General features: G+C 39.8%; 1 protein-coding gene across 1 annotated transcript in view; it reads left to right on the top strand.

Moving 5' to 3' along the window:
• The window catches only part of rps6ka3a (ribosomal protein S6 kinase a, polypeptide 3a), a 23,307-nt gene that overhangs the window by 3,633 nt on the left and 7,174 nt on the right, over positions 1 to 12,500 (top strand). The window contains exons 3-4 of the mRNA XM_053485276.1: positions 5,667 to 5,783; positions 12,296 to 12,377. Coding sequence (XP_053341251.1) covers positions 5,667 to 5,783; positions 12,296 to 12,377 — 199 coding nt within the window. The remainder of the gene's footprint in view (positions 1 to 5,666; positions 5,784 to 12,295; positions 12,378 to 12,500) is intronic.

Here is a 12,500-nt window from a genome sequence, read left to right as displayed (position 1 = left end):
GTGGTCCCTTTCCTGATTTCTTATTCTTTGCATGTTTGTCACACTTAAATATTTTTGCTCACCAAAAACCGTTAACTATTAGTCAAAGATAACATAATTGAACACAAAATGCAGTTTTTAAATGAAGGTTTACGTTATTAAGGGAGAAAAAAAACTCCAAATCTACATGGCCCTCTGTGAAAAAGTGATTGCCCCCCTTGTTAAAAAATAACTTAACTGTGGTTTATCACACCTGAGTTCAATTTCTGTAGTCACCCCCAGGCCTGATTACTGCCACACCTGTTTCAATCAAGAAATCACTTAAATAGGAGCTACCTGACACAGAGAAGTAGACCAAAAGCACCTCAAAAGCTAGACATCATGCCAAGATCGAAAGAAATTCAGGAACAAATGAGAACAAAAGTAATTGAGATCTATCAGTCTGGTAAAGGTTATAAAGCCATTTCTAAAGCTTTGGGACTCCAGCGAACCACAGTGAGAGCCATTATCCACAAATGGCAAAAACATGGAACAATGGTGAACCTTCCCAGCAGTGGCCGGCAGACCAAAATTACCCCAAGAGTGCAGAGACAACTCATCTGAGAGGCCACAAAAGACCCCAGGACAACATCTAAAGAACTGCAGGCCTCACTTGCCTCAATTAAGGTCAGTGTTCACGACTCCACCATAAGAAAGAGACTGGGTAAAAATGGCCTGCATGGCAGATTTCCAAGGCGCAAACCACTGTTAAGCAAAAAGAACATTAAGGTTTGTCTCAGTTTTGCTAAAAAACATTTTAATGATTGCCAAGACTTTTGGGAGAGACAAAAGTTGAACTTTTTGGAAGGTGCGTGTCCCGTTACATCTGGCGTAAAAGTAACACAGCATTTCAGAAAAAGAACATCATACCAACAGTAAAATATGGTGGTGGTAGTGTGATGGGGTTGTTTTGCTGCTTTAGGACCTGGAAGGCTTGCTGTGATAGATGGTACCATGAATTCTACTGTCTACCAAAAAATCCTGAAGGAGAATGTCCGGCCATCCGTTCGTCAACTCAAGCTGAAGCGATCTTGGGTGCTGCAGCAGGACAATGACCCAAAACACACCAGCAAATCCACCTCTGAATGGCTGAAGAAAAACAAAATGAAGACTTTGGAGTGGCCTAGTCAAAGTCCTGACCTGAATCCTATTGAGATGTTGTGGCATGACCTTAAAAAGGCGGTTAATGCTAGAAAACCCTCAAATAAAGCTGAATTACAACAATTCTGCAAAGATGAGTGGGCCAAAATTCCTCCAGAGCGCTGTAAAAGACTCGTTGCAAGTTATCGCAAAGGCTTGATTGCAGTTATTGCTGCTAAGGGTGGCCCAACCAGTTATTAGGTTCAGGGGGCAATTACTTTTTCACACAGGGCCATGTAGGTTTGGATTTTTTTCTCCCTAAATAATAAAAACAATCATTTAAAAACTGCATTTTTTTAACGTTTACTTGTGTTATCTTTGACTAATAGTTAAATGTGTTTGATGATCAGAAACATTTTGTGTGACAAACATGCAAAAGAATAAGAAATCAGAAAGGGGGCAAATAGTTTTTCACACCACTGTGTGTGTATGTATATATATATATATATATATATATATATATATATATATATATATATATATATATATATATATATACAGTGGAACCTCGGATTACGAGCTTAATTCGTTCCGGAAGTGGGCTCGTATTCCAAAACACTCGTAAACCAAACTTAATTTTCCCATAGGAAATAATGAAAACTTAAATTATTCGTTCTACAGCCCCCAAAAATAAATACAGTGGAACCTCGGATTACAAGCTTAATTCGTTCCGGAAGTGGGCTCGTATTCCAAAACACTCTTAAACCAAATTAAATTTTCCCATAGGAAATAATGGAAACTTAAATTATTCGTTCTACAGCCCAAAAAAATAAATACATAAATATAATTAATACAAAATATAAAGTAAAAATAAAACAAATTAACCTGTACTTTATCTTAAAAAAATGTAAAATTAAACCCCGACAGATAAGGGTTTTCGTTTGTGCATGCAGAGTGTATGTGTGTAAAATGTGCGCGCGCGCACACACACACACACATTAACGGATAGACCGTTTTTAAAACCATTTAAAAATTAGCAAGGAACATTCCTAGTCACACTCACGTGAGCGCATACTAACAGGATCACTGCTGTAAGTAAAACAACAACAACAAAAAACAAATTAAACAGCTCCTCACCTTTGAAAACAATCGCGACAGAGAGGAGTTTGTGTGTTTATTTGGCAACCTGAGAGGAGGGGGGATGAAGGGGGGCTCGCTCGCGTTTACAGCCCCCTTCTCTCAGGTTGCCAAACAAACACACAAACTCCCTGCCTTACACAGACACAAACACGCGCACGCAAAAACACTGCAGGCACTAAGACCCAGCATGGGAGACAATGGGTCTCGGCTTTACAGCTCCCCTTCTCTCAGGTTGCCAAATAAACACACAAACTCTTCTCTGTCGCGACTGTTTTCAAAGGTGAGAAGCTGTTTAATTTTTGTTGTTGTTGTTGTTGTTTTACTTTACAGTAGTAATCCCGTTAGTATGCACTCACGCGAGTGTGACTAGCGATTTTCCTTGCTAATTTTTTAACGGTTTTAAAAACGGTCTCTTCGTTAATGTGTGTGTGTGTGTGTGTGTGTGCGCGCGCGCACGCACATCTCACACACACACACACACACACACACACACAGCGCGTGTGTGTATTCACCCAGCAGGAGAGACGATTACCTACAATTCTGCTGCAAGAGAGAAAAAAACCGTTGGCTCACTTGTGATGACGTAACGCTCGTTGTTAAAACAAGAAGCGCATGCGTGAAACATGATACTCGGTGCTCGTTAACTAAGACAATGCTCGTTTTTCAAGTAAAAAATTATTAAAAATTGTTGCTCGTCTTGCAAAACACTCGTAAACCACGTTACTCGTAATCCGAGGTTCCACTGTACATAAATATAATTAATACAAAATATAAAGTAAAAATAAAACAAATTAACCTGTACTTTACCTTAAAAAAATGTAAAATTAAACCCCGACAGATAAGGGTTTTCGTTTGTGCATGCAGAGTGTATGTGTGTAAAATGTGCGCGCACACACACACACACACACACATTAACGAATTTAATTCATTTAAAAATTAGCAAGGAACATTCCTAGTCACACTCACGTGAGCGCATACTAACAGGATCACTGCTGTAAGTAAAACAACAACAACAAAAAACAAATTAAACAGCTCCTCACCTTTGAAAACAATCGCGACAGAGAGAAGTTTGTGTGTTTATTTGGCAACCTGAGAGGAGGGGGATGAAGGGGGGCTCGCTCGCGTTTACGGCCCCCGTCTCTCAGGTTGCCAAACAAACACACAAACTCTCTGCCTTACACAGACACAAACACACACACGCACTCAAAAACACTGCAAGCACTAAGAACCAGCATGGGAGACGATAGGTCTCGGCTTTACAGCTCCCCTTCTCTCAGGTTGCCAAATAAACACACAAACTCTTCTCTGTCGCGACTGTTTTCAAAGGTGAGGAGCTGTTTAATTTTTGTTGTTGTTTTACTTTACAGTAGTAATCCCGTTAGTATGCACTCACGCGAGTGTGACTAGCGATGTTCCTTGCTAACTTTTAAACGGTTTTAAAAACGGTCTCTTCGTTAATGTGTGTGTGTGTGTGTGTGTGTGTGCGCGCGCACATCTCTCACACACACAGCGCGTGTGTGTATTTACCCAGCAGGAGAGACGATTACCTACAATTCTGCTGCAAGAGAGAGAAAAACCGTTGGCTCACTTTTGATGACGTAACGCTCGTTGTTAAAACAAGAAGCGCATGCGTGAAACATGATACTCGGTGCTCGTTAACTAAGACAATGCTCGTTTTTCAAGTAAAAATTTTGTAAAAATTGTTGCTCGTCTTGCAAAACACTCGTAAACCACATTACTCGTAATCCGAGGTTCCACTGTATATATATATATATATTTATATATATATTTATGAAATAGGTGTGAGTGTGATTATATTAAACAGAAGCACCTTCTGACCAATCAGAGTGAAGACTTAAACAACACCTAATTGTAATGATGGTAGTGTGTTATGCACCATATATATATGCACAATGAGGGAAATAAGTATTTACTCACCCTGTGATTTTGCAAGTTCTCTTACTTAGAAATCATGGAGGGTCTACGATTTTCAGCATAGGTGCATTTCCATTGTGAGAGACACAATCTAAAAAGAAAAATCCGTAAATCACATTGTATGATTTTTTAAAAATTTAAGTATTTGATCACTTGCTTATCAGCCAGTTTTCTGACCCTCAAAGACCAGTTATTTTGCTTTTAAATAGTCCAGCTACACTCTGCTCATGATTCTGAATTAGTAGCACCTGTTTGAGGGTGTTAGCTGTCATAAAGACACCTGTGCACCCCACAATCAGCCAAAGTCTAAGTAGCAACATGGGCAAAACCAAAGAGCTGTCAAAAGACACAAGAGACAAAATTGTAGACCTTCACAAAGCTGGAAAGGGTTACGGGGCAATTGCCAAGCAGCTTGGTGAAAAAAGAACAACTTTTGGATTGTCAAAAAATGAAAGAGACTAATGATGACTATCAATTGGACAAAATCGGACTGGGGCCCCACGGAAGATCTTTCCTCGTGGGGTATCATTGATGCTTAGATTGGTGAAGAATCAGCCCAGAACCACACGGGAGGAGCTGGTCAATGCCGTAAAGAGAGCTGGGACCATCGTTTCCAAGGCTACTGTCAGTAATACACTAAGACGTCATGGTTTAAAATCTTGCATCGCACGGAAGGTTCCCCTGCTTAAGTCAGCCCATGTCCAGGCCTGTCTGAAGTTTGCCAGGGACCATCTGGATAATCCAGTGGAGTCATGGGAGAAAGTCCTGTGGTCAGACGAGACCAAAGTAGAACTTTTTGGTCTTAACCCCATTCGCCGTGTTTGGAAGAAGAAGAATGATGAGTATCATCCCAATAATTACCATACCTACAGTGAAGCATGGGGCTGGAAGCATCAAGCTCTCGGGGTGTTTTTCTGCACAGGGGACAGGACGACTGCACTGTATTAAGGAGAGGATGAACGGGGCCATGTATTTTGACATATTGGGCAAAAACCTCCTTCCCTCAGTCAGCGCATTAAAGATGGGTCGTGGTTGGGTCTTCCAACATGACAATGACCCAAAGCACACAGCCAGGAAAACCAAGGAGGGGCTCCGTAAGAAGCATATCAAGGTTCTAGATGGCCTAGCCAGTCTCCAGACCTAAATCCATCAGAAAGTCTTTGGAGACAAAAACCTGACAGATCTAGAGAAGATCTGTATAGAGGAGTGGGCCAAAATCCCTCCTGCAGTGTGTGCAAACCTGGTGAAGAACTACAGGAACTGTTTACCTCTCTAATTGTTAACAAAGGCTTCTGTATCAAATATAAAAAGAAATTTGAGTCAAGTGATCAAATACTTATTTGACACAATAATTTACAAATAAATTGTTGAAAAATCATACAATGTGATTTCCGGATTTTTCTTTCTAAGTAAGAGAACTTGCAAAATCACAGGGTGATCAAATACTTATTTGACCTCAATGTGTGTGTGTGGCTTCTCCTCCTCTTCCTCAGGATGAAGGTCCAGTGAAGGAGATCAGCATCACATACCTGGTAAAGGAGGGATCAGAGAAAGCAGAACCGAGAAATTTTGAGCTCTGCAAAGTCCTGGGACAGGGATCATTTGGCAAGGTAAGGAGGGTGTGTGTGTGGCATGTGTGAGGGAAGATGTGGTACTAGTGATTAATAAACAGTAGTGATGTATTGTTTATGAACGATTGGTTCTTTTTGAACGAGTCTTTAACATGACTCAGAAGAACGAGTTCTGCTCATCATAATATGTCCTTAGCTGCATTGTAATATTTTCATTAATGGAACTTTAGCCAAAATTTATGTATGTAGACGTATTGGGGGTCTGTTTATTAAAAATTTAACATTTTTATTTTATTTCTGATCCAAAGAACGAAATTAATTAAATTCAATTTTATTTGTATAGCGCTTTTAACAGTTGCTATTGTCTCAAACAGCTTTACACAATCAAAAGAATTATTTAAGTTTGTATGGAATTTGAATGTGTATGAATCAAAATGGTCAGATGTCCCTGGTAAGCAAGCCGAGGGCGACAGTGGCAAGGAAAAACTCCCTGAGATGGTAATAGGAAGAAACCTTGAGAGGAACCGGACTCAACAGGGAACCCATCCTCATCTGGGTGAAACAGAGAGCAGGAATTGATCTGCATTCATACTTTGTGTTAGTTGGCAGGCATTTCAGCATAACAGTTGATGTTAATTGATGTTAATATGGAGTCCAGTTAGTTATTGAAAACTCGGGTAGACTTGTATTAAGTTCCAGTCCTGAACTATCGAACGGTCAAGTCCTCAGAGAAACAGCTGCCAACACTAGTCGAAGCCAGAACCGTCTTTTAGGTAGAGAGAACCATATCCAGACACCAGACGCATCCCAACGCGACACACGGGGCATTCATGTGACAAGATCTTCAACCAGAAGCGGGGCACCAGGAGGGGTTAGACAGCTCCGGAGGGCAGAGGGAGTCTGGATCACTGGCAGCTCAGGAACGACATGTGTAGCTCGACAGAGAGAGAGAAGGAGAGAGAGGGGGAGAGAGGGAAGAGAAAGAACAGAAGAGAAGAGATGACAGTCAGGTCTGGTCACAGTCACATAACGTATAATGGAAATGTATATTTTCTGTAGAGTGCAAGCAGAGACTCCGGCAGGACTAATTATGACATCATAACTAAAAGGGAGACCCAGAAGGAAACACAGACATGGGGAAGAACTGAGATGTAAAGCAACCGATTACTTCACCGTCAACATACCTGAGTGATCAATGAGAGTGGGGAAGACAGCATCCAAACATACCAGTTCACCATAATACTCTACGTCCATGAGTTCCCCAGATCTGCTCCTTTACTTAAGGCAAATCTATTTATAAAAATGCTTGATTAAATAAATAGGTTTTTAGCCTGGACTTAAACACTTAGACTGTGTCTGAGTCCCGAACACTATTTGGAAGACTGTAGCTGTAGTTTTTTAAAATATGCGGTACTCACAAGCAGCCTGCATCCTTTGATCGAAGTAGACGTGGCAGATCGTAAGACACTAGCAGTTCACTTAGATACTGCAGAGCGAGACTATTTAATAGTTTGTATGTTAAGAGTAGTATTTTAAAATCAATGTGAAATTTTACAGGGAGCCAATGCAGTGAAGATAAGATAGGGGTGATGTGCTCATATCTTCTGGTTCTAGTGAGGACTCTCGCTGCTGCATTCTGGACTAGCTGAAGCTTATTTATGCACCTGGTTGAACAACCAGACAGTAAGGCATTACAATAGTCCAACCTAGAGGTGATAAAAGCATGAACTAGTTTTTCTGCATCATTTAGCGACAATAAATTTCTTATCCTGGCAATATTTCTGAGGTAAAAGAATGCTATCCTGGCAATATTATCTATATGAGCTTCAAATGAAAGGATGGAGTTTATAATCACACTGAGGTCTTTTACTGTTGCACTTGATGGAACAAAAAGGCCATCTAAAGTTACAGAGTGATCTTGAATCTTACTTCTAGCTATATGCGGTTCTATGACTACAACTTCTGTCTTATCAGGATTAAGCAGAAGGAAGTTAATTAGTATTTAATTTCTTATGTCCTGCACACATTGCTCAACTTAAGTAAGCTGGTTTATCTCATCAGGTTTTGCTGAGACATATAACTGTGTGTCGCCAGCATAACAGTGAAAACTAATACCATGCTTACGGATTATGTTGCACAGAGGAAGCATGTAAAGGAAAAAGCAGAGGTCCTAAAACTGAGCCCTGTGGAACACCAAACTCCACTAGAAAACATGCAGAATGATCACCATTTAAGTCTACAGTCGTGGCCAAAAGTTTTGAGAATGACACAAATATTAGTTTTCACAAAGTTTGCTGCTAAACTGCTTTTAGATCTTTGTTTCAGTTGTTTCTGTGATGTACTGAAATATAATTACAAGCACTTCATACGTTTTAAAGGCTTTTATCAACAATTACATGACATTTATGACATCTATTCAAAGAGTCAGTATTTGCAGTGTTGGCCCTTCTTTTTAAGGACCTCTTCAATTCAACTGGGCATGCTCTCAATCAACTTCTGGCCCAAATCCTGACTGATAGCAACCCATTCTTTTATAATCACTCCTTGGAGTTTGTCAGAATTAGTGGGATTTTGTTTGTCCACCCGCCTCTTGAGGATTGACCACAAGTTCTCAACGGGATTAAGATCTGTGGAGTTTCCAGGGCATGGACCCAAAATTTCAACGTTTTGGTCTCAAAACCACTTAGTTATCACTTTTGCCTTATGGCACAGTGCTCCATCGTGCTGGAAAATGCATTGTTCTTTACCAAACTGTTGTTGGATTGTTGGAAGAAGTTGCTGTTGGAGGGTGTTTTGGTACCGTTCTTTATTCATGGCTGTGTTTTTGGGCAAATTTGTGAGTGAGCCCACTCCCTTGGATGAGAAGCAACCACACACATGAATGGTCTCAGGATGCTTTGCTGTTGGCATGACGCAGGACTGATGGTAGCGTTCACCTTTTCTTCTCCGGACAAGCCTTTTTACCAGATGCCCCAAACAATCGGAAAGAGGCTTCATCGGAGAATATGACTTTGCCCCAGTCCTCAGCAGTCCATTCACCATACTTTCTGCAGAAGATCAATCTATCCCTGATGTTTGTTTTTTTTTTGGAGAGAAGTGGCTTCTTTGCTGCCCTTCTTGACACCAGGCCATCTTCCAAAAGTCTTCGCCTCACTGTGCGTGCAGATGCGCTCACACCTGCCTACTGCCATTCCTGAGCAAGCTCTGCACTGGTGGTACTCCGATCCCGCAGCTGAATCCTCTTTAGGAGACGATCCTGGCGCTTGCTGGACTTTCTTGGGCGTCCTGAAGCCTTCTTAACATGAATTGAACCTCTTTCCTTGAAGTTCTTGATAATTCTATAAATTGTTGATTTAGGTGCAATCTTAGTAGCCACAATATCCTTGCCTGTAAAGCCATTTTTATGCAATGCAATGATGGCTGCACGCGTTTCTTTGCAGGTCACAATGGTTAACAATGGAAGAACAATTATTTTAAGCATCACCCTCCTTTTAACATGTCAAGTGCCATTCTAACCCAATCAGCCTAACATAATGATCTCCAGCCTTGTGCTCGTCAACATTCTCACCTGAGTTAACAAGACGATTACTGAAATTATCTCAGCAGGTCCTTTAATGACAGCAATGAAATGCAGTGGAAAGGCTTTTTTGGGATTAAGTTAATTTTCATGGCAAAAAAGGACTATGCAATTCATCTGATCACTCTTCATAACATTTTGGAGTATATGCAAATTTGCTATTATAAAAACTTAAGCAGCAACTTTTCCAATTTCCAATATTTATGTAATTCTCAAAACTTTTGGCCACGACTGTACATACTGATACCGATCGGTTAAATAGGATCTGAGCCAGGAGAGGGCTGTACCCTTAATTCCTACTACATTTTCTAATCTGTGAAGAAGAATAGCGTGATCAATGGCGTCAAAAGCTGCACTGAGGTCAAGTAATACAAGCATAATTACACAACCCTGATCAGAGGCCAATAGGAGGTCATTTACTACTTAAACGAGTGCTGTCTCTGTACTGTGATGAGGCCTAAATCCTGACTGATACAGTTCATGTATGCCATTTCTATGTAGATATGAGCATAGCTGCTCCGCTACCATCTTTTCCAGAATCTTAGAGATAAAGGGGAGGTTTGATATCGGCCTGTAACTGGACAGCTGACAGGGGTCGAGGTCAGGTTTCTTAATAATCGGTTTAATAACTGCTAATTTAAAAGATTTTGGAACATATCCAATGCTGAGTGAAGAATTAATTATCCTCAGCAGGAGTTCTGTTATTGCTGGTACTATCTGTTTAAGAAAGTGTGTCTCTTCAAGGGGAGTAAAGTATTCTAGGTTCCGATCTGACATGGCTAGATTAACATCTGCATAAATTACATTGTTCAGTTTCAAAACCTCAATTTTATGCCTAATATTTACAATTTTATTATTAAAAAAGTTCATGAAGTCCTCACTATTACACGATGTTGTTGTGGAGATTTCTGCAGTGGTCTTATTTCTGGTTAATTTGGCTACAGCATTAAATAAGAATCTAGGATTATTTTTGTTATTTTCTATAAGAGTGGAGAGATATGTTGATCTAGCTACACTAAGAGCTTTTCTATAGTTCAGGATGCTCTCCTTCCATGCTATTTAAACTACTAACAGTTTAGTTTGACACCATTTCCGTTCTAATTTCCGAGCGGTCTGTTTTAAAGTACATGTGTGGTCGTTATACCAGGGAGCGAGATTCTTATCTCAAATAATTTTTCTTTTAACTGGAGCTACAATATCTAAGGTATAACGGAACGTCGACTCTAAATATTCAGTCGCCTGATCGAGTTCTGTGGGGTCAGACGGTGATCTAATCAAAGTTGATAACTCTGGGAGATTACTGATAAAACTCTGTGTGGTAGTTGATGTAAATGTACGTTTCATACGGTAGCGTGGTGCTGTGCGTACATTATTACTGTGACACACTTGAATTGAGACAAGATAGTGATCTGAGATAACTTCAGATAGTGAAATTGTGAATAAATTTCTTATACTTAATCCGAAGAATATTATTAAATCTAAAGTGTGACCTGCTTTATGAGTGGGTCCTACTACACACTGATTTACTCCTACTGAGTCCAGTGTGGACATAAATGCTCTACGCAGAGGTTAGATTCTCAAAATAAATATTAAAATCTCCAGCAATTAACGCCTTGTCTACAGAAACGAATAGGTTTGAGAGGAAATCTGCAAATGCACAAAGAAATTCAGAGTACGGCCCTGGAGGTCTGTAAATGATAATTAGTGGAATCGACTGAGTCCAATCGACTTTAATATTTGTAGCTACACTTATGTTACTATGGAGAACTTCAAATGAATTAAATTTGTGTCTGTGTTTTTGTATAATAGTCAAATTATCATTGTGAATAACTGCGACGCCTCCTCCTCTACTAGTTAGCCGAGGCTGGTGTATGTAGCTGTATCCAGGAGAACTAGCTTCATTTAGAGCTACATACTCGTCCTGTTTAATCCAGGTTTCTGTTAAACTGTTAAACTGAGAATATCAAATTCCTAATCAGAGCAGAGCATACTACATACTACTTCATCGGACACGAAATTAACTTAAATTACTTGTTTTGATTTGTTCATTTTGGTGAATGAGATTCAAAGGACAGAGTCATTAAGAATTATTCAAACTTCCCATCACTAATAAATGTCTGTTCTGTGTAATTACTAAGTGATTGCAGGGTGTGTTTTGTGTGTATGCAATTAAACTGTTTTGGCGCTGTGTATGCAATTAAACTGTTCTTCATGTACAGTAAGTTCCCGATTTACAAACATTCAAGTTACGAATTTCCACAGATATGAACGGACCGTGGTCCTACGAACATTCGTAGATGTGAACAATTGACAGTTAGTAGTTCATGTGTATTGTACAAAAACACAGACACAGCAGTGCACCAGATAGCAATATTTACAGTTAATAATATATATTAATAAAACTGTATATTTTCAGTGTGTAAGTGAACGTATAAAATGTTTAAGTCCGGTATATTGTATGTGTGTGTGGGAGAAATTAGTTTGATGAATCAGTCCGGGAGCACTATGATAGAAAATATCTGTCCTGATGGTGAATAATTATAATTTCGGAAAATCCTCAACAAAACAGAGTTCACAGTCCAATACAGTGAAAAAAAGCTCCGAGACAAAATAGCGTCTGGGATTCCCCTCATGATTTAAAGGTGCAGAGACAACACTAACATTTGATGTGTGTAAGATTAAGTACTTCTTAGGTGCTGTTATGGTTTTTGGCCACATGATGGCAGTGTTGGGAAAGGAGACAGTGATTTAGTCCAGTGGATCGGTATGCTTTACATTGTATATTCCTGTCAAAGGCGTATAAGACTCACTTTGTTGGACTTGAGAACAAATTCGACTTACGAACATGCTCAGGGAACGGAATTTGTTTGTAAGTAGAGGACGACCTGTATAAATACAGCGCCATTAGGGGGCTTTCACACTCTCTGATTTGGTCAAAACAAGCACAAAGACCTGTGTTTGTGTGTGTGTGTAGGTTTTTCTTGTGAGGAAGATAACAGGGCCGGATGCAGGACAGCTGTACGCCATGAAGGTCCTCAAAAAGGCTACACTGAAAGGTTTGTGTCTGTATACAGACATCTAGGCCTTTTAAAGGCATTACTGTATGTTATTATTTTTTTTATAATTTTTTAATAGCTATGTCAATATTTTATGTATTTGTCTATGTGTGTGTATCTGCG

Source organism: Clarias gariepinus, chromosome 24, assembly GCF_024256425.1.
Source record: "Clarias gariepinus isolate MV-2021 ecotype Netherlands chromosome 24, CGAR_prim_01v2, whole genome shotgun sequence".
NCBI classification, from domain to species: domain Eukaryota; kingdom Metazoa; phylum Chordata; class Actinopteri; order Siluriformes; family Clariidae; genus Clarias; species Clarias gariepinus.
The sequence above is the reverse complement of the archived record's forward strand: the minus strand, read 5'-3'. Positions and strand labels throughout refer to the sequence as shown.